The 27,722-nt window shown below is 35.9% G+C and overlaps 2 protein-coding genes across 5 annotated transcripts in view; one reads left to right on the top strand and one right to left on the bottom strand.

The window, feature by feature from the left end:
• Nucleotides 1–11,616, top strand: part of PhKgamma (phosphorylase kinase gamma) — a 73,069-nt gene extending 61,453 nt beyond the window's left edge. For all 3 annotated transcript variants that reach the window (XM_089102902.1, XM_089102901.1, XM_089102903.1), the window contains 2 exons: nt 4,590–4,748; nt 8,506–11,616. In XM_089102902.1, the coding sequence (XP_088959028.1) occupies nt 4,590–4,748; nt 8,506–8,637 (291 nt within the window). In that variant the 3' untranslated portion in view covers nt 8,638–11,616. The remainder of the gene's footprint in view (nt 1–4,589; nt 4,749–8,505) is intronic.
• A 5,913-nt stretch (nt 11,617–17,529) lies between these two features.
• Nucleotides 17,530–27,722, bottom strand: part of spoon (A-kinase anchor protein spoonbill) — a 141,620-nt gene continuing 131,427 nt past the window's right edge. For both annotated transcript variants that reach the window (XM_089103546.1, XM_089103545.1), the window contains one exon: nt 17,530–23,753. In XM_089103546.1, the coding sequence (XP_088959672.1) occupies nt 23,655–23,753 (99 nt within the window). In that variant the 3' untranslated portion in view covers nt 17,530–23,654. The remainder of the gene's footprint in view (nt 23,754–27,722) is intronic.

Raw genomic sequence — 27,722 nt, 5'->3', positions numbered from 1 at the left:
ATTTGTGAGCATTTTTCGAAACGGCGATATGTACAGATAATGTGGTAGAGCAACAGAGTTAAAAAGTTTCGAAAGAAGAGGGCAATTGAAGCGTAACTTATAAGCTACAAAAGAAGCATATGATAACCCAACTCTACGTTCAATGTGAGCAATTAATAGTTTTCGTGTGTGCATTAACTTTGTTAAACTTCGTGTTCAACTTCGTTAAACGGGAATTTTAAGCACGAATTTGCTTTTCCACAGCTATAATGGGATCAACAATGGTAAATTTTCTAACTATATAAGAGTTGCGGGTCCGTGGGAGAAAATGTAAAAGATAATTTGTGAACCGGAAGAAAACTGAACGTATTTTTGACTTGTCAGATTTTGTGTGTATTTTGCAAAACGGCCATATGTACAAATAATGTGATAGAGCGACAGAATTGAAAAGTTTTGGAAGAAGACGGCGGTTGAAGCATAACTTATTCGTTACAAAAGAAGCATATGATAACCCGACTCTTCGTTCAATGCGAGCAATTATTATTTGTCGCGTGTGCATTATTGACAAACCAATGGGAAGATCGAGATAGGTGTTATGATCTACTGGCTTAATCCTACTATTTCTGAGAGTAATATCCCCAGGCAACGCTTGCTTCCAGTTGAAGAATTCAACTTCGGACTTTACAGCATTGAACGGAAGACCTGGTTTTGCATACTCAGATTGTAGCGTTGGGAAAATCTCGCTAATGCGCCGGATAGTGCGGCTCGAATTCAGAATTTTGTCTGTATAACATACGAGAGATAAATCAAGACCGGCAAGGTTGAAAGATGTGGGGACATCTGACTGTTTGTCACGAACTCCATTATTAAATAGTGAAGAGGAAGAAACAACAACTTGACGGGGACCTTTTTCGACGTCGATAAAAATATTTGGTGCGTAGACTTGAGAGTCGTCAGCTTTAGATAGTGGGTGAAGTATTAGGCGAACTTTAAGACGAGAATACATGTCTCGAAGGGCTGTGATATATGAAGGGCTCACTCCACGTTTTGCTGCATGGAGTAGCATAGCGGCGTGAATGAGAGAATCGAACGCTTTACGAACATCGTGCCTGGCTAACACGAGAGTTTCACCTGATAAATCAGCATCGATCAATGCGTTCGCGACAACCGAGACGCGGCTGGAATCCAAATTGGTAAGGTGGAATATAGCATTTCGCGTTCAAATGGTCAATGAAAAGAAGTTTGAAAAGCTTACAGAAGGCTACCGTTAAAGCTTACAGAAGGCTAGTTCGAAAGCTTACAAAAGGGCGGAAAGACGAGCACTTGGTGGCGAGTTTACGTTTCTTTGGAATTGGTGTGAGATCTTCAATTGAGAAAGAAGTAGGTACAACTCCTTGGGTAGCAATCATCTGCATCAAAAGAGCAATATGGTTTACCAGCGGTTCGCTTCCATGCAGAATATGAAGAGCGCTCACTTTATCGATGCCAGAAGATTTCTTACGTTTTAGGCGTTGGATTGCTCGCAGTACAGAATCAACCGAAACAACAAAATTGTCGGTAAGACAACTAGACAGAAATTTATCAAACTTATCTTCATATTCGGCCTGTAGGGTGGCATCTGGCGGGGAGAATTCAGGTGGCATCTCTTCAACTATCCGGTTCATGTGGATAGATAGTTCTCTTCCAAACTTTCTTTTGGTAGATAGACGAATGTCAGAAACCAAGCCATACCGAGGACGGTCACACTGGAGCCACAAATGGTACCAAAATTTGGATTTTCTTCAAGCTTCAACTAGGCTCGGATTACTGGATCAATGCTTCGTGACACCCTGACGTGTGCTTTTAAGAGGTATAGCGGCTTTATCTGCGCATCGCAGGACATGGCAATTTTGTGCAAGATAGATTTCTGGCAACACTCGTATTTCGTTTGCAGCAGCTTGCGGATTTCGCAGCTGGAGCGGAACATGAATTTTGTGTAAGACAGAATTAGTAACTGTTGCGGAAAGATCACCTTGTATGTTTTACCAATCCCTGTAAAATTGGGCCTGAGGCTGATGTGGTTGTGGGGTTGGAGTAGACTGAGCAGAAGGACAAGAAATAGATGCTATGTCTGCGAGGCGGCAGTTCTTCTTCTACTACTTCTGCGAGGCGGTAGTTTTTGGTCAAGATGGCTACTAGAATTTGGGCCAGATTCTAAGCCAAAAGTGATTCTATTTTAGAGGTAGACTGGAGACACAATATTGATGACATTTTAGATCCTAATTTAGATCCATTCCTGAAAGTTTCATTCATTTAGCGCTACAATTTTCTGATTCTGGAAGTCACTGCCCCGTGACCACTTTTCTTGTGGTCACACTGTGACCACAGAAGGTAAATCAGCGAGGAATTATTGTAAGAGTGTGGAACCATTTTTCTATATTCATATTTTGGCTCTTTATATAAGAGCTGTCATCAGCAAAGCACAGATAAATATAAAATAAGACTTACATTAATGTACATAACCATTAAAATTGAAATTAAAACAGTCACAGCATCATTACGTAAAGGAAGCTCAACCAAGACTAAAGAAAAACAACACGAAACAAGGCAATTCATTTAGATGAAAATAAATCAAAAGCATGTTTTTAATGTAATCCTTTTTTTGGCAGCTAACTTAAAAAATAGAAGGATCTTTACAGAGATTAGGCAGTACTTTTAGGACGTGCGATTTTTTTTTTTTTTTTTTTTTTTTTTTTTTTTTTGTTTTTTTTTTTGGTGGGGGGGTTACCTTTTTATAGTTGTTATCAGGGGCGTCGTTTGGGAGGGGCAAGAGAGGGCCGTTGCCTCCCCCCCCCAGTAATGTGGATAAAAAATTATTATTTAGCCCATGCTTCTTAAATATCCGACAGTAGACCCCTCTTGCCCTGCCAATGAAAATGTTGTAGATTTGCCCCTGGTTGTTATTGTTATAAATAGTATTAATTAGACATGACCTGAGTGCATCTGGATTAAAAACAGCTTCGTCATTATCTTTTTTAAGTATTGTTTACACTAATGAGTAGAAGCTATATGTGTTTTGCAGTTACTTTTTTTTTGTGATTTTTTAATTATTGTAATTGCTTCACCATCTAGTGTCTAAATTTTATATTAATTAAATTATGTTGGTTAATGAAATTTGGATTTTGTTACTGATGAGTGAGCGATGGATTTGCTTTTTTATTCTGTTTTTCCTGATTTCGGATCTGCTTGCAAAATTTGCCCATCGACCGCATTTTCTATACCGGCGTTAAGGTTTATTTTTTGGATTTGAAAGGTTTGGCTGTTTTGGCCAATCATTTCAATGTTTAGCCAACAATTTCAACTCAGAAATTGAAGTCTTTTATCTTTGCTGAAACGTCAAAATTTCTATATATAAAAAAATCCTTTCCAATGCTGTTTAGCAGCGAGTACTGGATAGAGGTGGTTATGTGTTTTTTAATCTGGCATGTGTGAAGATTTCCCCATGCAATTCATTTTTTTTTTTTTTTTTTTTTTTTTTTTAGCCTATAACACCCAAATCTCGCAAAAAACGTAACAACTGGGGATCTCTTTTTCGTAATAAGTTCATCATAAATACTTAATTCATAATTAAGTATTTCATACCAACGGGACCGTGATAGTCAATGCACAATAGAAGTTAGTCTAATAACTGCTATTAGGAGCTATGGGAAGGGATGTGGGAAGGATGGGGCTACACCACTAATTTACTTCAAGCTTCTACGACCACACCTTTCATACGAAACGGTCGAGGGAAAGATGCATGGGAGGCACATATCTCTTTACTAAGACAACGCTAGAGCGTTGCCTTTCATATAAATTGTAAAATTAAAAAAAAAATCCACAAGAGAGCTCTCATATGTAAGAATTCTTTGAATTAAGAAGCCTAAAGTGGGCTCTATTTCGACAGAAAGTCAGCTTTCGTGGGCAATGCTATAGCGTCACCTTAGCAAAGAGTCATGTGCCTCTGATACATTTCTTTTTGTCGGATCAATTCGTATGGAAAGTGTGGTCGTAAAAACTTGGGAAAGGGGTTATTCGATTATAAATAGAAAGTCCTAACGGCTTTTTAAGGGTGGAAAGGGGTTTAGGCACTCAGCCTCCTACTTTGTCATTATCCTACTACATATTCCCTTCGTAACCTCCCAAGACATCCGATCAGAATTTTCAAATAGACATTCTCTTAGTTTAGTTGAAAGGTCTAAGAGATATGCCTCCAATGGATGAATGTTTCCATAGCCCCTGGGGCCTGGGCGTTTATTATACAAGTTGTCAATTGTTTACACATAGCTTTTATATTGGAAAGGAGGATGTTTGATCTTGGGTGTCTGACTAGCACAAGACTTTCAGGGATCATTCCTGAGGCCAAGAGGAAGCCATATCTTTTGAGGAGGGGCTTTAAGAAATCTGGAAATGGGCTGAAAAAATTTTGCCCTGATCCATGTAAGACTCAAATTCGCGAGTATATATTGCACTTTTACTTTAAATGAGCCTGAAATTCTCTTTCTGTTATTTTTTCTGTGAGTCGGTTTTATTTCTCCGCCTTTCCGTTTTTGTCTACTGCTTTATGGCTGTAGCATGTCTTCTATTTTCAGCAATACAAAGCCAAATTGTTTGATCCGAGAAGAGTGTTCCGGTTTGCAATTTTGTGTGTCCGCTCAATGGTTCGCATTCAGCGACTGAAACAAACACCTGAACCGCTTTCAATTCCAATGACTCGAATTGACCCTTATCGATCAAGAGTCATGAGAAAGGTGAATGTATTTTCATATTCTTCATATTCTAAGTGTATTTTCAATAGAGAAAGGTAATTGTATTTTGGTGTTCTTCTTCTCTAAAAAGGCAATACTTCTTCAGTTGTGATTTTATCTGAAGGGGAAGGAATTTCTGCTACCTTGTAGTATAAATAAATGAAAGAAATTACTGTTACCACAAAAAAAAATGGTACGGATAAGTTTTTGAAAACGAATATTAAGTTTAAACCCTTTTAAGCGGAGTTCACAAGCAGGTCCAACAAGACCTGAATGTATAAACATGTATGTCCTGGCCAAGCAAATTGCTGAGGCATGGATGTCCATCCAGACATGCATATTGACGCCACTCGTTAAGTGTAAATAATAAACATAGTGACAAAAGAAGCTTTCTGATTGGTTAATTTGGCATCCTGGGTACAAAGTTCTAGACTCTAGAACTGAATTTTTTTTTACGAATTGCAGCCGAACATCGGATTGATATAGGAACGGGAACTCTCTAAGCACTAATGTCTGGACAGACACGTGTAAGCCTAAACGTGTACGTTTAACTAGCACGCATGTGAACGCTGGTTTTAGAAGTTTGTAATAAATAAGATATAATTTTATTTATTCTGAAATGCTAAGTATTCAAGGATGAATGAAACCTGTCTCTTTGTGTTATTGATAGAAACACTTGGTAACGAACATATGGTATTTAGAACAGTATTTTTGTCGCATGATATGACAAAATATCATTTTATCGGATATCAAAGGGATTTTTTTTTTTTTTTAGGGTTTTGGTCCGAACTCGGTGAATAACGTAATGTTCCTCATACTTACTATAAATCAAGTCTTGCCTGATTTTTATTTATTACAGAAACCGAATCGTTAGTGTAGTCCAATAGACATTCGAATTCGCCGAATCGGGGTTAACCGAATTGAATAGTCACGTCTATTATTCTGTCACCCACTAGGTTTTGGTCCAAACCCGGCATCTGGCAAAATTGAGATCACATTTACTATAGAACCTAATCCAATCCCACATTTTTTCAGTTCTTTTGTCTTATTTTACACTGTTGTTTCTTGCTGTGTTGGGGGTGCTCTATAGTATATACAGGCATTGCACTCGTGATATATATTCCTTCTCTAGACTCTACTGGTTTTTTTTTCAAATTTCTCCTTTTTTTTCTTTTTCAATTCTAACGTTCAAAATGAATGTTTAGATTCAGGTAATTACCTACCATCCATCAAAATCCAGTCTATAATTTCCTCGAAGGTTATCTACAGCACTACAGCACTCTGCAGCACTGTTAGCAGTCATGGTTATGATTAGGTAACAAATCTGGGGAAGGTCCACCCTGACGACAGTATGAGCCAACTTAAGTAGGTTTCCTTTTTAGGGATAGGGACGATGGAAGGTGCTAATGACAGAGCGGTGACATCACAAACCATCCCACAATACTGGAACAACTCCAGCCTTTCACATCCTTCGTAAGAGAATTTGTCAGGGGTCGTTATTAAATAGGATCAAGGCCGTACCCAGAGGGGGGGGGGCAGGAGGATTTGAACCCTCCACGAAATGTTTGTCTGACTCGTAAAGACGTAACAAAAATGGATATAAACAAAATTTGTATGCGTTTTTTAATTTTTTTGTGTAACCCCCCCCCCTCGATCTTTTTTTTTATTAAAATCCCTCCGAAAAAAAAACGTGGGTACGGCCTTGAATGGGATAGGTAGAGGTTATAAGGAAGGATTTAATTGAAGTCAGACATTCATGGGAAGGGATAAAGAGTGAATCTTTAAATAGATTGGGATGGAGGAGGAGCGTGTCCAGCTGTGTTGGCCTCAATCGGGTTTGTACCACATTGAGTTGTTGGTATTAATTCTAGTTTCAGTTAACTATACTTCCCGGGTCTATAGAAACTGAGTGAAGGAGAATGAAGGGTAGAATTTTTACCAATTTTTAGTGAGAATGGGGAAGGTATCTTCATTTTCCCCGTTTATTTCTTTTTTGGAAACCCCCCCCCCCAAAAAAAAAAACGTAAAACAGGTGAACTATATGAAAAATATCAGAACGTAGGATAAATTGTGACATCCTGAAGGTCTAACGTAATTAAATGATAAGAATGTGTTCTGGAACGGCAAGTTTATTCAAGTAATTCAACTATCTATACAGTTACAGAGTAATCTTGTCTCTTAAAGAATAATTTAATCATAAGCAAAACATCAATGTAGCACAATTTAAAGTGTAACACTAACTGGAGAAAGACCACATGTTATACACAGTAGTGTCAATATTTCTAAGTCTCAGTTAAATGTAACAGACATGGCCCTTCGGAAATATGCGTTTTTTTTTTTTTTTTATGTAAGCAATGGGTCACAAAAAACAACAGTTAATCTCCAATAATACTACCAGAACAAAAATAAACATTACCACGAAAATAAGTTCAAAATAATCCTCGACGCAAATTAGTATGTTTGGGCCGCCAAGAAAAATCACATATTAACTACTAATACACTTCCCCGGTGAATAAACTTTCTTACACCTCCCCCCCCCCCTTCACTCATTCCTACTAAATAGTTAATCAACAATTCAAAATTATTACATTTACAGGGAACTCGAATGAATTCCACACTCTCACTCTAAAAGTCTTTACAAATCCAGACACATACCGACACTCGCCCAATCAAAAAACACGTGAATCAAAATTTCTTAACAAACTCACTTCAAAATTAATCAACCCATCCATCTATAGAATTATTTGTAACTTTTAAAAAAAATCAGGATACTTCATGATTTCATACCTAATTTCAAGTTCCAAGGACATTGAAATGACAATGAACTGACAATGAAGTCGAATTGAATTGGTGAATTGGAAACTTGCACAACCATGTAGGCCATACCATGGTATACATGTATAATGTATGCCATGTGCAACCATGTATTCGAAATTAGGAAAAATGGGAAGTTCAGTTTCTAATAAAAAGAAAACATCCGTTATGCAATTTTGGGTAGTAGGGGTTGCCAAATCTAAAGAAAAGAAACATGGGGGGGGGGGATATGCAAACAATAAGCTAAAATATATGATAACAATAACAAATGGAGATCTTTATTACATAACTAATATATACAAAAAAAAGCACGAAGCCCAGTATTCTGGGCTTGTATGGCTACTCCTAGAATACTCTACATTACAAATATGCATCGGGTTACCAAACCTTCCAACTACCAAAATATCAACAGAGCATTATAATTATAATTCTGCTCGAGAAAAAAAAAAAAATGGTACCAAATAGCTAGAGAAGATCTAGTTTTCTTTTGAAGGTGAAAAGTGACTGACTTTTAATGTTTAAATATTTACACGCGAAAAGCAGTGTCACATTAACGAATTAGTTCTACTGATTTACTTTCAACGTTGCAACGCCAACAAAAATAAATTGCGATTTTCAGGTATGAATTGACCAAGATTGATCTAGGCTCAAAATTATTTTTATTTATGATGTTCTTGATACTTCAATGAAGATCTCCTGGTAAAACTTTAAACTTAGACTCAAACGGAACACTGGTTTTAAGGTTTTCTGTAAGGTGCCCTCCTTTTTTTCAAGAATCCTTAATTATATAAACTTAAAGTCTAATTTTGCTACTATTTCCTGGTGTGTCGGTTTGATTTTGGCTAGTTATCGAAGGCTAGGGGGCCCAATTGTCACATCGAGGGCTATTTTTTCTAGCATTTTCCTTCTATTACTTCTAACTTTTAATCTAAACATCTAATTTCAGGTAATAGATGGCTGTGCTTTCCGGGTCTACGGGCATTGGGTAAAGAAAAGCGAAGGGCAAAATCGTGCAGCCCTTTTTGAATACCAGCCTAAAACTGAAATCAGGCAGATGTATTTGGCAAGCGTCAGTTGACTCCATTTTTCTTAGTCCTCAATTAGTCGGAATTTCGGATTGTTTGTACTCCTTTTTTATTTTAAATTGTGCATGTTTTTATAATTGAGTCCTATCTGTGGATAATTTCGTATCCATATGTGTGTCTATATAGTGATTTGTTATTGTAACTTGTATGTATGAAGATAAAGGATTGATAGGAGAATGTAAGAAAAGCAGTTTCGGTTCAGTATTTAGTAATAAATCTGTGCCGTAATTTCGAGTTGTTAATAATTAATATTTTAGAGGGAGGAAGGGGGAATAAGGCTGTGGTACATAACACTTATTGTCATTATTAATAATAAGCTATAGAATCCAATGATTCTCTATTGTGGGTGAGCCTAATTGACCTTATGCAAATAAATCTTGAATTTTTCTTATCAAATAAACCAATGAAAGCCAAGTTTTTGCCATCAAATTCTTAATATTTGCCTACAGCAATAAAACTTAATAGAAAATTAATTTAGAATAACCTACGTTGGCTATAATTTTTGAAGACGGGTTTGTAAATTAAGTGAGGCCGACAAATAAAAGTGATTGAAAGGGAACTCGACACTAAGACAGTGTTTATTGCTGGATATTTGCCAAAAGTAATTTCACGTGTCAATCACCCCATTTCTAACTAGCAGCGACTGAACAAAATAGCTTACAGTAACCAATATACAGACAGTAGATAGTCATCGGAAATATTCAACCATGTTGCGGTGTCAATCTATAAAAATGTACGGGGGGGAGGAGTCAAAATCAATTTTTCAGAATCGGGAGGTGCGGTAATTTTGTTGTTTAAAAAAAAAAATCAATTACGATGCCAAAAAAAATAATTTTTTTTCACTATTCTCCGTTGCGGTTGCTCATGAAGCCACCCGTGGACTATTTTTACGAAAAATATTGGATGTCGTACGCCTCCGTTTTCCAAGATATAAAGGGAGAACCAGGGGCGTCCTGAGGCTCATTTTATTGGTGGGGCGATCTTCGTAAATTTTACCGAATCGTTACCTGATTTATGCCGAATTTTCTGCAGAAATCAGATATTTTGATAATTTTCGGCCGATTTTGCAAAATCGGCCCAAGTTGGGGGGGGGGGGCAAAAAAACATCATCAAAATAACCGGACCATCAATAATAGCTATTAAGCTAGTGTGAAAATGTAGCGATTTTAGTTTGAATGTAAAAATGTTGCGTTTTAAGTGTCATTTTAAAATGAGAGTGAGTCTGATTCTCATTTTGTCAGAGGATAATGCACACACGATCCGACGTTTTTTTTCTGTATTACAAGTCTTCTAGATCAGTCAAATGATCGACATATACATTTTTAAGACTGTTTTAAATTCTCCCATTCAAATTTTTTCTATGCTTCTACGCTCGAATCAAATTTTAGGTCAATTTTGTCACACGAAAAAAATTTGTTATTTCGCTTATTCTATGAATCTCATAAAACGAGCCCCAGATTGATTTTCATTGTGTCGAAGGATAATGCATACGCGATTCATTTAGTATTTTTTACTTTTTCATTGTGTGTCTTCTAAGTTAGCCAAATTACAAAGTATAAAGATCGATATACACGCTTTTAAAAATAAATTATCCCGTGAACAATTTTTATATCCAACTGTGCTTGAATAAAAATTGCATCTTGTTTCCTTGAAGTTTTGGGTCAATTTTGTCGCATGAATGCTATTTGTAGTTTGGCTGATTAAATAAGTCTTGGGATCGTGTAAAACGAGCATCAGATTGGTTTTCATTCTGTCGAGAATCTTGACAGAATGAAAACCAATTATTCTGTCATTGAAAACCAAAAAAAAGTCTGTCATTGAAAACCAATCATTCTTGACCATTCTTGATCTACTCAAGATTCATCTAATGCTATTGTTTCCGTGTTACATGTATTCTAGACATGTCCCAATAAAACACTACTTATCTACTTCGTGTTAGCCTTTTATTCTTTTAACTGTTGTAATTCAAAAGGCAATATGTGCTGCTTGTTTCTAGCTGATATTTATAAAAAAAATTTACGCTTTCTATGATTTATTCGGGTATTTCCCGGGTTTTCTCCATTCAAGATTTCACAAAAAAAGTCAACGTTGGTAAATCGTAAAAACCGCTATCTCCAGTTTATGTTAATATTGGGAAATTCGAGGAAATCACGAAATTTCGCTAATTTATGTTAGCATTAATTTTCGCGGATATTTTGAAGAACCCAATTTTCGCTTCGGGAAGTGTAAGGAATTCTCAAAATTTTTCGTAGAAAGTAGAAGAACTCTTTACAGTCAGCCCTATTCGCAAAATTTGCGGAGAAACTTCTCTAATTTATGTTAGCGGTAATTTTCGCGGAGATTTCGAAGAACCCAATTTTCACTTCGGGAAGTTCAAGGAATTCGCAAGATTTTGCGGAGAAAGTAGAAGAACTGTTTACAGCAAGCTATTACGCGAAATACGCTCGATCGGTTAACCCAGCCTGTTTTCCAGTACCTTCTTTGATTCTTGAGGTAATTGCAGGGTTTTTTTTCAAAATTTGTTTGATCGCCTTTCTTCAAATGCTGAGAAAATTAGAATAGAAATAAAAATAGTATGTCAAACAACAGCCTTCTTCGTATAAGTAACAGGTCGTTAGAAACAATCGAACACCAAAACTTATTGTTCAGTCCCCCCCCCCTCTTATAATATTTATCGAGTGTAACATATTGCCTTTGAATAACTACAACTGACTATATATTTTTTTCTATATTATAGTTGTTTGTCCTTGTCTATTTTAAAAAAATTATTTAGTGTTTGTGATTCCAAAAATATGTTTCTAGTTTTCGTTTCTTGTATTGTCTCTTTTTCTTTTTTCAAATAAATATTTGAATGTTAACACTTCCATTGCTCTTATTTGGAAGGATTGGTCCCAAAGGTACAAACAAATCTGCTTCATGCCCAAGCTTATTTGCGGATCTCTTTCCGGCCCTCAACTTCATTTGCTCATTTTTACCTAGCTCTAAACACATATAAATTCTTTTTATGATTCATTTTAATCTCGTGACCTTGAAGCAGCACTTTCTACTATCAGGGCCGGAAAAAGGGCGATTGGAAAGAATGAGCCCAATCGGGGCCCGTGTTTAAAAGGGCCCCGCGCCGCCATAAAAATGAACAATTTATTTTCGAAATTGTGAAGTGTTCTTAGCAATTCCAGTAAGCGTTGCTTCTGGAGAAAGATCATTTTCCACACTAAAAAAAAAAAAAAAAAAAAAAAAACTGTGATATCAACAATAAATCAGGATAGACTAAATAGTTTTGCAATTATATTGACTGAAAGTGAAGGCACAAGGAAAAAAGATTTTAAAACCGTTTTAGAAGCATTTGCTGAACAAAAATTTAGAAATATGGAGATTTCTATGAACCATATTCGGTGATGTAAATTTCAAAAGGCATTTTCAGCAGTTTCATCTAGGGGACACAAACGTAAATTAACGTTAACACAAAATAAGTACAAAAAAATAAAATAATTTCTGAGACCATACAGGCTAATTATGATAAAACATAAAATTGCGAAGAAAGGGAAAAACGAGGACAATAAACAGCCAGTGAAAAAACTAAAAAAAGATGCAAATATTTTGGTCAAGACCTCGACCTCCGCTTGACCGTCCCTAGTGTAGAATAAAACTGATAAAAAAAAAAAAACTAAAATAAGATTACCCTTTCTGAGTAACGGTGAAAGGGTGTTCAGAAATGGTTATCTCATTTTAGTCTTGTTTTATGGTAATTTTGAGCCATATTCATATGGCCAAATGTACTTTTTAGACCCCAATGGACATGTTAAAGAACACATTTCACATCTTTTAAATTATTAGATCAGTTGTATCCCAACAGATCTGAAGGAAGAAAAGTTGTGAGACACAAACAGCTATGCTAAAGGTTACATGAAAATGCGATATATATATATATATATATATATATATATATATATATATATATATATATATATATATATATATATATATATATCCATTCATTTGCTGGATTTGAATTAAGCATAAAAATTTAATATATAGAGGGGGCCCCGCAAAAAAAGATTCCAATCGGGCCCCGCACCTAGTCGATCCGGCCCTGGCTACTATAAATATTGTTGCTGCTTTTGTCTTGATCCTTGTTTTTTTTTGTCTTCTTTTTTAACGTTGACATGCTCATGTTAGCCCCATCTATTATAATGAATAAATATATTTTATTCTGTTGATTGCCTGAGAGACCTGCATGGTAAGTATTGAGTGCCGTACTTTGAGATGCCTTATTACACTGTTTTGTCCTGCTAGCCCTTCCTACATCTCTGAGTAGAAATCCACTATCATCGGCTTCTTTTTGTTCCCAAATTTACCTGTCTAGATTTTCTTTGGCCAGCCCCTCCCCCCTCTAGAGTTTGGTTTCCTTATTAAAAAAAAAAAATACTCCGTTTAGGTATTTTTATTGGGGAAAAAATGCAAAAAATTACCCTTGATACGCCTCCTAGATTTACCCCCCCCCCCCCCCAGCAGGTTTTTGATCTGTAGATGAAAGAATGAGCATTTGTTGGAAAACAAGTAAATAATGATAAAAATTACAGAAATAACACTTACCATAAATTCAACGTGACTCAGTAGCGCATTGGAAAATATGTAGAAATATATCTTTAAAGTATAAAAATTACAGAATGATGTTCTATTAAATCACATCTAACTCAACTACGCGTAGAGAAATAAAGAGGAACTGGCACGAAATAAAAGTGAAAAGTACAAAGCTACGAGTCGATAATTTGAGGAAAACGAGTTCGAAAATGGTTACTATCCATTTTGTACCTTGTCCTTTTATATCTTCAATTTATCGAACCAGGATCTTAATTTTAAAGTGGTTTACAACACCTTACAGTACACTCTAAACTCGTGACTAATTTAGTGATAGTTCTAGACAAGCTAACTAAATATGCTGTTCTATTGAGCCACAATTCGTAGCCTATGAGGGTTGAAAAACACAGACTACGGTTTCACTTCCTTACTCTTGTTTCCCTGCAATATAATAATACACTTTTAATGTAAAATTTTTAATTTTAATACCTTGAAGCCCTTTATAAATGCAATTATCAGTCAATTAAGTAAGTTATTAGTGTCTTACAGAAGAAAAATTTACTTAAACGGCAGTTATACTACTATGTATCCGGTGTAGATGGTAGCACTTTCACTCGATAAGACTTCTGGAATACAATATATTGCAAAGCGAATTTTGTTTAGAGCCCAACTTCACAGCAGCTCGGCTGTGAAATCAATAAAAAGACTGCTGGGATAGGCAACCCCATCTATATTTATCAGTCCAATTGCAATGATAGGCGAAACAGGCGATATTACTCGACTTCCTCTCTCTTTCATTTATCTTTGTTCGAAAACAACATTGCCTCAAATTTCCCATGCAGCCCTGGGACACAGAACTACGATTAATTCGAACTAGTTTATGGACCTGACCATTCTACTAGTCTAATTTCAGAGAAACGATGGCAGGACATAAAGAATGTGAAACTTTTAAGAGTGGAAAGTTGCTCTAGCGCCCGGAATAAAAATTCTTTTATTCATAAGATTTATTCATAATTCATAATTTTAATTATGATAAAAATGATTTATACTGATAAAATAATTTCAAGTAATTTTAGAATTAGGCTATAGGATTTTTACTTGAATAGATAAAAGATAACGTTTATTGATTAAAGTACGGGGGTTTAAAATACACGGTTTTAAACTTTATTCAAAGGATGCATAATCCTTTTATGTCATTAATTAATAACTTACAACCCTTGCCCTGAGGGCTGTGGGGGGGGGGGGGTTGTCATCCTCAAAGAGCTAATTTACAGAACTTTCAACTACGTTGAAAAAAAGGCTGTCTAAAAATTTTTATTGGACGTATTTGGGGAAAAGGTGGTAGTGAGAGAGAGTTAGTTGCCCTCCAATCACTTTCGACTGTTAAAAAGGCACTAGCCCTTTCAATTTCCAATTGAATGAACCTTTTTTGAAGTTTCTACCACAACGCTTTCTAGAAAACCTTATATGACCCCAGGGCATAACTTACAACCCTTGCCCTGAGGGCTGTGGGGGCTATTAAAATGGGCACAAGTCACTCCGATTTCCAATTGAATCAGCCCTTTTCGAAGTTTCAACGACTAGCTCTTCGATACGAAGTGCCCTGGTCTAAAGGGAAAAAATAATAAATAATTCATTGTGCCAACATCGTTCTTATATGCCCCCAGGGCATAACTTAAAACGCTTAACCTGAGGGTTGTGGGGGAGTGACCTCCTCAAAAATATATTTTCTATCTGGAAATCAACTATACTGAACAAAATGGCTATCTCAAAATTTTGATTGGATGTGTTTCGGGAAATGGTGGGCGTAAAAGGGGTGTTAGTTGCCTTCCAATCACTTTCGACTATTAAAAAGAGCACAAGCCATTCCAATTGAATGAGCCCTTTTTGAAGTTTCTACGACAACTTCTTGGATACAAAGTGCCCTGGTCTAAAGGAAAAAAAAATAAAAAATACATTGTCCCAACATCGTTCTTAAATGCCCCTAGGGCATAACTTAAAACCCTTGCCCTGAGGGTTGTGGGGAGTGACCTCCTCAAAAACATATTTTCTATCTGGAAATCAACTGCGCTGAACAAAATGGCTATCTCAAAATTGGATGTGTTTGGGGGAATGATGGGCGTGGGTGGGGGGGGGGGGGGGCTAGTTGCCCTCCAATCACTTTTAACTATTAAAAAGGGCACTAGCCACTCCAATTTCCAATCGAATGAGCCCTTTTCGAAGTTTCTACAACTCCTTCGGTACGAAGTGCCCTGAAAATGGAAAAACCAAAAAAAAAAAAAAAAAAAATTGTGCCAACATCGTTCTTTACTTAGGCAGCGCGATTGCGCTGCCTATGATATGCATTTAGCAACTGGCGACCAAATTTGTTTGGTCGCAGCAACTTATTTGATTAATTTAAAATTCAGGGTTAATTAATGCCACTGATTAAGAAAGAAGAATTCTGTTAGACCTACCAGCTAAAAATCAACTAGCCTAATTAATCTACCAAGATTTTACCCTAGCTGGAAAGCTATAGTGATGAAACTGATCAAGTATGGTGCTGAAACATGGGCGCTCAAAAATACGGAGGTTCGTTAGATGTTTAGCAGAGGAATCGACTACGGATAGTTTTGGGCATCTGTCTGAATAACCGTGTTTCCAACTGTCAGCTGAATGAAAAGTGTGGTTCTATCTTGCTTTCTAGTACCATAATGAGAAATGTTGAAATTCTGCGGATGATAGATTGCCAAAGATCGTTCTTTTCGACCAGCCATCTATGACCAAACGAAAAGCAGTATGTCCCCGAATTGGGTAGGAGTTCATAAGGAATGATTGAACAGAAGTTATAATTTATTAGAGGGAGGGTGGATTTTAAAATATTGGGATGGAGAAGCGTGCGTAGCTGTGTTGACCACAGACGGCTTGGTGCTACAATGAGTTGTTAGTAGTAGTAGCATGGGTGCTACATCGTGCAGGCTGGATTTTGACTTAAATAGTTTTTGAAAACAAAAATGTCGATTAATTATAAAAGAGAAATGTCAGCTTGAATCCTACTAATCCTATCAGCAAGGCCGTACCCAGGATTTTTTTTTTTCGAAGGGCGTTTTACTAAAAAAAAAAAAAAAAAAAAAAAAAAAAAAAAAAAAAAAAAAAAAACCTCTCCTGGATACGGCCTTACCTATCAAGCATCCGATTTTCTTTATAATATTCTGCTTTTTTGATGAAGTCTCAAGACACCATTAAACTGTAAGTGGCGCTAGTCGTTTAATCTCATCTTCCAAAGTTAGATTGCCAGAGATAAGTTTCCCGTTCTCACCTGGGTATGAGTCATGTAACCAGAAATCACGACTGCAATATGAACAAACAACCAAGAACTATCTTTCTGGACAGAAGACCTACAGAATTCCTGACTTATATTAACAGGACATTCGACATTTTCAGGACAGAAAAAGGAATCTTAAGGAATTTAACTTGTTGCGCATTTTAAGATTTCTGCTCCCTGTGAATTATGCAATTTTGCACAACCCCTGCCGCTGTAACTTCCCTGAAGGCACAAGATACTTACATCGTTTGAATTAGCAGTTTCAGGTCTGTCCATTCCAGTGGCGGACCCAGGAGGAGGGCGAGGGGGCGCCCCCCCCCCCCTAATTTCGTCTAAAGTAGTGTAATTTATTTAATTAACGCAAGTTTGCGTTAATTAAACTTGCTCCTAACGCAAGTTTATTGGATCAAACTATTTTGCCCCCCCCCAAAAAAAAGAAGAAAATTTCTGGATCCGCCCCTGGTCCATTCATCAAGCCAAACGTAAAATTTTACCGAAACTTTTTCATAGAGAATGATCTAAACTTGCTTAGAAAATAGGAAAACACGATAATTGTTGCCTTGCAAATTTCAGTAATGTAATTCGGCGGATGAATAAAGCTGAATTTCAGCTATCAACAATTATCTTACATTGAAACCGTAGGATTGCAAAAAAAAAAAAACTTGCACAGGGAAAATAACCCCTGACAAACAAAATGGTTCTTAACAATAATATTAATAATAAACATAGTAATTATGTTATAAAATACGAACTGCACGCGTTGCTGTGAAACCAAGCTCTGTGGTACCGGAACTTGTGAAGGGAACATAAAAATTAATAAATCCTTTTTTATATATATATACAAAATATAATAACTATTTTATTATATAGTTATTATATTTTATTATATACATTATTATATAAAATACTATTTTAGTATTTTAATTACTATTTTATTATAATAAAAATAGTAATTGGGCCCTAAAATACGAATTACAAGAGTCACTATAAAACTATACTGCTTCAGAATTTACTCAAGCTGTTTGGTATATTAACAAAAAGAAACAAACAAGTTTTGACAGAATTACCTTATATTGTGGCAAAAAAATAATTTTTTTCCAAAACACAATGACAAGAAGAATATGAAACAAAAAAACAAAAAAGAGAAAAAATAAACAGAGAAAAAAAAACGTCATTGCTACAGGACCACTGAAAATGAAGCAAAAAATAATAAATAAAAGCGGCACACACTATCACTGGAGCCAAAAGAAAATCTAATATAAACAATACGAAAATTATTGGTGACAATAGTAAACAAGACAATAGCTTAACTTTGTCGTGCCCAAAATACAATGTATTAAATATCGTTGTTTGTGGAGATTTTTATGTCATACTAGAGTTAACAGATGTAATCATAAGATAGATTGTGCTCTCATATGCAATTTACAGTACTTATTAAACTTAATTGGCATATTCTTAGCCTGAATTTCTCTTTCTGAGACATCTCCCGAAGTATATTTTAATGCATCAGCTATTTTAGACATTTTTTTTTTCAGAAGGTTCACATGATGTAATAGTGAGAGTTACATATAATCAGAATATAATGATTCGACATAAAATATTTTGGTAAACAATAGCGGGAAGGTTAACTTTACGCCCTCCCCACAAAAAAGAACAAAAAACAAACAACGTACTTAATATCAGTCCTGCCACACTTCAAGGCGGTAACTAAAAACTTATCAATTTTATTAGAGTTGGGATTTTTAGTTTTCACAAGAAACTTTTTTTTTTAAGATTCAAACAAAAAGAAAAACAGCAGTACCTTAACTTTGGGACCCTATATTGACACAATACATAGAAATTTTTGGATTTCTGCCTGGGAGTTTTTTTTTTTGGGGGGGGGGGGGGGGGCATTAAAACGCATCGATTTTTTTTTTTTTTATTTTTTTGATCCGGACAAAATTGCAGAGGAAGGGACTCGAACACGGTACCCCCTCCCCCTCTGAATACGACCTTGGCTTTCCCAATGATGACTGATCACTCCTATCGAACGAGACGCTAGTATACTTCTAAGAATACATCAAATCAGTAAAAACTTATTAGATGACGCAAGGTTCAAATTACTGATTTATAGTGTCACTTTAGGTGTAGCAACAACAACAATTGTAAATGAAGTTTTGAAGCATTTTGGAAGGTTTGCAGGCCTTTTTAGGGTTTCAAATGAGAAAGAAAAACATATATAAATTGTATAGTTTCTAGTGCATAATAGATACTTTTTTATATTAAAGTATATCTATGACAAGCCCTGCCTTATAACATATGAAACCCGAGGACACACCAAATGTACAGGAGAGTGGCCTGTTGACCACCCCCTAAACAGTATAAAAAAATCTATGCACTTGTCGGTAATTTCATGACAAGAAACTACTTATCCAAATACTCACCCCGCCCCCCCCCCCCGTCCCGAATCAAATTCCGGTTAAATAACTTAAAATTATACCATGAAAAACTTAATAGTCGTAATATCGACAAGAGAAAAACAAATACCGATTATGAAATTTTGCATTTGACCTGGAAGAGGAATTTATCCCACAATATAGCGGGGGCTGCAGACCACCCCTTCCACTTAAAAAAAAGCAACACAAATTGACACCTTCTTGGCAATTTCGTCACAAAATACTTCCTTTCCCACAGATGCCCCTCCCCCCAAATCAAATTGAAAAGCTTAAAATTACATGATATGAAATTTGCATAGGTAATACAGACTAGAATAAAAAAAAAGTTTTATAGTTGTCCCCGAAGGAAAATAGATATGACATGGAATTTAGAAATGCAGTCAAGCGTCAAAAGACAGGGTAGGTGTTCAACCCTACCCCATCTCAAACCCTTACCAGTCAGTTTTAATTAAATTCACAAAATTACGCTTGGCAGTCTAAGATAGTTTCTTGAATATATTTTTTTCAATCATAGTCCTTTGAAGTAAACATGCCTTTGTATATTCGCCTTTTAGATAGGAGGTACTAAACCCATGAAAGACACACTAAATAAGCCTTCCAAGTATATACGTTTTGCTTTTTGGGCACGCAGTTATGCAAGGAAATTTTTTAAATCAGAGAAAAATGATCAAATTAAAAAAAAAATACAAGACCGATTTTAGAAAGCATCCCTAAGGCTTTCCAACTTATGCTATACGCACATTTGAAAGGAAAAAAAAAATCAAACAAAACGTACAAGATAAATTTTATAGCTATCTTAATATAGCGTATGTGAAAAACCTTTATTTTATACGTTGATTTTATGAAACATTAATTTTCAATTTCATAAATAAAACTCAGATTTTTAACACAACCGTTGTGAGATATTCAGTTTTGTAATACGGTGGAAACTGTTAGTTAGCGTCACATTTCAACGGACATTGGCATGAGTAATTTCAACGTGAACGACACTACATATTGCTCCACCTATATGTCGAGTGCACGCCCTTCGGTTTTTTCCGATTCGTCCGCCCCCGAAATGTTTGTCCGATTCGTAAAAACATAAAAAAATGTAAACAAACATATTTTGATGCCTGTTTTGTAGTTCTTTTGTACACATGCCGTGTTTTGTATGCCGTCTTTTGTACAGATGATATGCCGTTTACAGATTTTACCCGTTTTTCTTTCTGTATTTTCATTTATTAAATTCTTTTTACGTGTTACGCACTTATACTAGCGTACTGAATCATTAATATACCGTACTGAATACCGTACACAAGAGACTCGCGGGGGAATCTGCTGTTTTTAAGGTGGGTTTAAAGAAAAGATTCTTATGTGGGTTATTGAATTAACTGTGGGTTATTGAATTAACTATTTCAACTATAATGAAAATTCGACCTAAAAGACTTCATTTTAGATAAAAAAAAAAAAAAATTCTCGTTTAATATTCAAAACCATAGAACAGTAGGGCTACCACCTCAAAACAAAAGCGACTTCGACCTTAAATGAGACCTTTGACCTAAAAGGTAACATTCCTTATTTTGTCCCTTTTCAAGTACATGTCCTCCACTAGCTAAGACGTCAGGAACTTTTTTTCAAAAAGGTAACATTATTTTTTTTCCTGCTTTGCAGTAAATATCCCCCCTCCCCCCGAGGAGGATATAGACACTACCTCAGAGGATCGTGAACTCAAACTGATAGACAATATATCCCATTTTTACTTTACTTTAAATCCAGGTTATATCCCCCACCTCCGCCAAATTTGGTTGCCCTCTGGAATGAAAAGTAAATTCGACCTGAAAGACGAGTAGGATAATATTCGAGCTGAAAAGTAAAACTTACAAATTCCCCAATTACTTAAGTTGAGGTGATGCTTCGCTCCTCCCAATAACGAGTTCGAACTGAATTTGAGAAGTAGGATAAATTTAACGGAAGACTAATATTCGATCCAATAAAACCAATTCCTTTTCTTGTCATACAGCTTTGGAGCCCAAAACGTGTCAAATTTCATTATTGCGACAAATTTAGTTTTCAAGTCAAAAGCTCCGGTAAGTTATTTTTAAAACCAAACGGCGACTGCAAGTTTTAATATTATATTTACTTTGAAAATAAATAAAGCTTTAATCACTGCGGAAGTAAATTACACTAAAATCCTTGATTCGTATCCTTTTTTAAACTGTAAACAGTTTAAAGGATATTTCTACGAGTTAATGTTTCACAGCTTTATGATTTTTGTTTTTATTTTATTTTTTTTACAGCGGGTCTGCATGTCTAATGTGTTTGGTACAATCATTCTGCATATTATGTACTAAGAATTTTTTTCTAACTTCATAATTTCCAAATACTATACTCACACCCCTAAAGTGGAAATATATAGCCCAAATTATATATTTCCCATCTATTCTGTCAATTCCCATTGTTGTGTCTAACGCTAAGCTGAAAGAAACTAACGAAAAAAAACGGTTCTATAGCGGATCAATAAAAGAACAAGTTGAGCAGTAGGGCGTATATCATACAAGTATCTCCCTTTGAGATATATTTATATATTAAAACACAGACCAATGCAAGCGTAACTCAGAATTGAACCCAGTGCTCACGTCGAGAAGAAAACACAAGCGCCATCTTTCATTTAGTCACTACTAAAATAGATAACGTGCGTTTCATAGACGGTAGTGTCAGTTCCCACATTTTTAGATACTATACTCTTTGATACAGATATTAAACGAGGGCATCAGCTAAGCTCCTTTAAACAGAATACAAGACTACATAGGTCTTTTACGGAATTGCGACAAGAAATGAAATTGATTCTTTGCCTAGGATGACAACCGAAAAGGGTAAAAAAAAGAAAATCAAGTTCCTGCCCAACAAAGATAATGACATTATAAGCACATCATTAAAACGCATCTCGTTAAATATTCATTTAACAACAATACAGATATACACTATTACAAAACGATTGTATATAAAATCAACGGGATTGTTATCTATTTCAGTAAGATGTACGTAGATATAATAAAAGACCTTATATTTTGACGAGCTAATAATAGTAGTTGACCACGGAAAATTCGCAAATACCCCAATTTTTGGCTAAAAGTTCTTAACGTTTTTGACAAATTGAGAATTGTGTCTTAATGAAATTTCTGCAATTCGCAGCAATTTACGGTTTTTTAAGTCTAGAGAGGAGCTGGACCCTCTCTTATACTACCTCTCTTATACTCTTATACTCTCTCTTATACCCTCTCTTATACTCTTATACTTCAGATAAAACAAAAAAAAAGAATTTACAAATATTATGATAGGGTACTTACGTGTTATAGCGATCACGCTTTGTTCTTGATCTGCAATGAAACCAGTTTTCTGTGTCTACTCCGAAATAATTAGCTTAGCCTGAGCGAGATGAAGTAATATGCAGATATATTTTAATTAAACATTTAATATATAGAGGTGGTTAGGTATTTAATATATTGCGTTCTGGGAGGCCTGCTTTCCATAATTCTCTGTTATAATTTCCATAGTGTTGTTAATAAAGTTATACTTTCATCAGATTTCGGTATATTTCATGACTAACCTAACTTTTACTTTTGAGTGTGGTCGCTATAACACATAAGTACCTATGATAGCTATGTTTATGGCTATGTAGTTAGCCACAGAAAATTCGTAACAACAAAATCTGCAGTTCCGCTTGTGAAAAATGGGTACTCTTTTACTAAACAAACTCTTTTATATACGGCAATGCAAACCAGTCACCAATTAGACCGAGACGTATGATGAATACAGGTTTCCGCTGCCTTCTGGGATATAAACAAATGCAAGAAGTGTATTTAAATTGTTGTTTTTTGGGCTTTAGGGGGGGGGGGGGAGGTACCTAGGTTAGGTTAGATTACGTATTTAATAAATACTATGCTTTGCCTCCCACCCCCCACTAAAGTGCAAATATATAGCCCAAATTTGTTTCTAAACTATTATATATTCGTCCTATTTTATTTTATTTCATTAGAATTAACCAAACTAGCACTATATAAAAGAGTCCGTTTAGTAAAAGAGTACCGAAAAATGTCCAAAGTTTACGACAAGAATTTTGAAACTACAACTCAGTCCGACTCCAAGATGAAAACGATCGATGCTTCAAATCCTCAGATATTAAAAAAAAATAGATGTATATAATACGATTTACATTTTGTTACTGAGAACAAGCCTCGCGAGAGATCCCAAAACACCTAGTTTTTTATCCCCACAACCAAATGAAAGCATGATTGCTCTTTCAGATTTGTCTGTAAATAATGCTGCATACCCCCCCCCCTTTCTGAGGAAAATTCAATAGACATAAATGACGCAAAAAAGACGAATATATATCGGACTAGAGATCTTCGTATTTTAAATACCCTAGATGAAAGAGACCTAAATATACAAAATTGGGCTGCAAAAATTTCAAGTGGCAAAAACTATGATTAGTCGACTAAAACTAGAAAAACCGACATTTCGACATATGACTGTTTTGACGACAATAGAAAACCCTGTACACTAATTTAAAAAAATAATTTGGTCACCAATATCAAAATCTCAAAACTAAATCATGTTGGGATTTACACGAGTGATGCATCACTGTTACGCCATCTAATTTCAAGGAAACAAATATAGATTTTGTTCCTCAAAATACACCAATGTCATTTTTAGATTAATCTAGTTGATTTTTTGTTATAATATTTTCGTCGGCATCCACTTCATACCACCGTGCAACGCCTCTGTTGACCAACTCTCTATTAATGAAAATCACCTGTAAAAAAAAACAACTTTTTATTGGTTTCCGGTTCGAGCCTTTTGGCTGCAGTGATTCTAAGACTGCGTGACATTTCTTCTAAAACTGACATTTGTAGTCCATTCTTGTCATGCCCAACGCCTTGTTTGACATTTTTACACTTCTTATATAAATGATAAAACTGTTTACTAAGCTCTTCTCAGTAAAGTATTAGCACGTTAATAAATATCAGGAGGATCAGACTGCAGATGAGCATACACTACCCTGCTTGTCCTCTCTTTAAGGTAATAAAGTACCTTAAAAACCATTTTATAAGCTACAGCGTCGGCTGACCGTTACAAAGACAAAGGGAACATTAGTGAACTTTCCCGGGGGACAAGTCATCATTGAGAGCAATGAAGAACTTGTGGTCTAACTTTGAAATTAGCATGAAAAGACCGTGAAATTTGACATCTTTTTTGTCGGCGAACATGTCAATCGAAGGGTGACACCATAGAGAACTCACAAAATGGCCAGATTACTCAGATGATACTTCGCTTGAGGTGATTTTTAGCTTCAAGCTATATGGTATCAATTTTACTTATTCTTTTTTTTTACAAGATTTTAAAAGTAATTTCTAACGATTCGCATGTATTTTGTGATGACTTAGCCCCTCCTTCAAAACCTTTTGGGTACAAACATGATCACGAGTTTGGCATGTGTGTAGGGACTGTTTTCCACTTCCTCCCTGAAAGTTCAAAATTGTCATAGTTTACCCTGTCAGTTCGTTTTCTTTTTTTTTTTCTTTTTTTTTTTTTAAGAAAACAACATACATGTTCATCAGAAAAGCCCCAAAGCCTATAAAGATTTTAAAAATAATTTCTTATAATTAGCATATGGTATGATGCTCTTGACCCAAACCCTTTCGGGTGCAAACACGACCGCACGTCCGACACGTATCTGTCCCCTGAAAATTCAGAAATTTCAATATTTACCCGTAACTTCACATTTTTCATACAATTCACCTGTGCTAGTCTCTGTTTTAATTCCACTTCCTTCCCGACTAAACTATTTCTCCCTCTCCAAGTAAATACGGACTGGCCGTGCGTGCCTGACAATAATCTTCAGTAAGATATCGAGATTGTAGTGTAAATTACTGTGACAAAATTGAATTAATTAAAACTAATCAATCTATAATATTTTTTTCTTCCTAAGTATCTTTTTAGCTTTTAAATGCAGCCAATGTGATACAGAAGCAAAGGAAGCCGAAGGCGAAGCCTGGTAAATGCATCATACCTTTCAATTGGCACGACTTTGTAAGACATGACGACAATATTAAAATGTGGATCTTCCATAGAATAATATTAGTTGACAACACACGGAATAGGTATTTTGATTCAAGCACTGATACAGATATCTCAAGACTTTTACATTATTACCGATAATTTCTTAAAAGTTTCATGTAATTTTTCTCTCTTTACTTTTTTTTACAGTTGATCCAGCCCGAAAATCAGAGTTGATCCCTCGTCTGAAACAAATACTTATACCTATTGCTGATGCAACGAAATAAGACAAAAATATGCAATTTTGAGGCAGGAATGCCAATCCAAATAAATGTTTGGGGTGCGGCAAAAATTCTATTTTATTTTTTAAAATGATGATACAAAAAAAATCGTACTTTTCAGAAATTTTAATACCTGGAGGGGGGAGAAGAAACCTTAGGAGAGGGACTAACGAGCCGAAGACCACACTGCTTTTCCATTTATGAGAATTTAAGAGATAAAAACGGGTTTAGCTTATATCAAGCAGGGACAAACGTACTAAAAACAAAAACAACAACAAATCATTAATTAATAATAAAAAAAAAAATCCGAATATTTCGACTCCACGTCCGGGAGCCTTTACCAACGGGAAATAAACAAAAATAAAAAAAGAGAGAAAACAAAAATAAGTTATATCGTTTAAAGAAAAAGACAGAAACTAACACAACAAGAGAAAAAAAAGAACAAAAGACCAAAAAAATAAAAAATAAACTCACATCAAAAAAGAGAGAAAACAAAAAATAAGTTAAATCATTTAAAGAAAAGGACAAAAACTAACACAACAAGAGAAAAAAAGAACAAAAGACAAACAAATAAATAAAACTCACATCTTAATAAACTTCCTACCATGTAAGCGAAAGTCAGGAAGGCGTAAAGGCTGGCTAGAGTCAACGAACTGCAGCTAAACTTCCAAATAAAAAATTCATTTAATTTATAATGCATGAGTTTCGTTGACCTGTTTTTCCATATCTAATAAGTTCAAAGGTTTTAACCTGCAAATTTAATCAGGGGTGGTGACCTGGATTTTTATGTAAATTCTTTCAAACAAATATAGTATTTTATTTTTGATAGATCCCAATTGCCCATCCGATCTTATCGAGGAAAAATATCAAGAGATTTTGTATGATTCTTTTGTATGTAAATTCTTTCAAATAAATATAGTATTTTATTTTTGATAGATCCCATTTGCCCATCCGATCTTATCCAGCAAAAATATCAAGAGATTTTGTTGATTCTTTTCTGTGTTACAGTTTATTAAGAGTTTATTAAGTATATTAGTATATTAAGAGTACAAAAGTTTATTAAGATGTGTTTTAAACGAGCCCCTCCAATTACCACCTCTGTTTTGAGGTCGTTTAATATCTCTAGTTCGATTCTTTAATCGCCCATCTTTCAAGGACGCATGAGGCCAAAACTGTTCTGGCACGAACCATTAATACCGATGTTGTGGTATTTACCATCTAATTTTCTAACTGAAAACCGAATGTCAACCACAAAAAACGTGAATTTTGTTTTTTCGATTGAACGGGTCATTATTTTCTTTTTAAAGTTCAGGAAAGAGCAGTCCCTAAAAATGTTCTAGTACACACACACACACACACACACACACACACACACACACACACACACACACACACACACACACACACACACACACACACACACACACACACACACACACACACACACACACACACACACACACACACACACACACACACACACACACACACACACACACACACACACACACACACACACACACACACACACACACACACACACACACACACACACACACACACACACACACACACACACACACACACACACACACACACACACACACACACACACACACACACACACACACACACACACACACACACACACACACACACACACACACACACACACACACACACACACACACACACACACACACACACACACACACACACACACACACACACACACACACACACACACACACACACACACACACACACACACACACACACACACACACACACACACACACACACACACACACACACACACACACACACACACACACACACACACACACACACACACACACACACACACACACACACACACACACACACACACACACACACACACACACACACACACACACACACACACACACACACACACACACACACACACACACACACACACACACACACACACACACACACACACACACACACACACACACACACACACACACACACACACACACACACACACACACACACACACACACACACACACACACACACACACACACACACACACACACACACACACACACACACACACACACACACACACACACACACACACACACACACACACACACACACACACACACACACACACACACACACACACACACACACACACACACACACACACACACACACACACACACACACACACACACACACACACACACACACACACACACACACACACACACACACACACACACACACACACACACACACACACACACACACACACACACACACACACACACACACACACACACACACACACACACACACACACACACACACACACACACACACACACACACACACACACACACACACACACACACACACACACACACACACACACACACACACACACA

Source organism: Artemia sp. Qi Xiang Cuo, chromosome 17 (genome assembly GCF_049724085.1).
Source record: "Artemia sp. Qi Xiang Cuo chromosome 17, ASM4972408v1, whole genome shotgun sequence".
NCBI lineage: Eukaryota > Metazoa > Arthropoda > Branchiopoda > Anostraca > Artemiidae > Artemia > Artemia sp. Qi Xiang Cuo.
The sequence above is the reverse complement of the archived record's forward strand: the minus strand, read 5'-3'. Positions and strand labels throughout refer to the sequence as shown.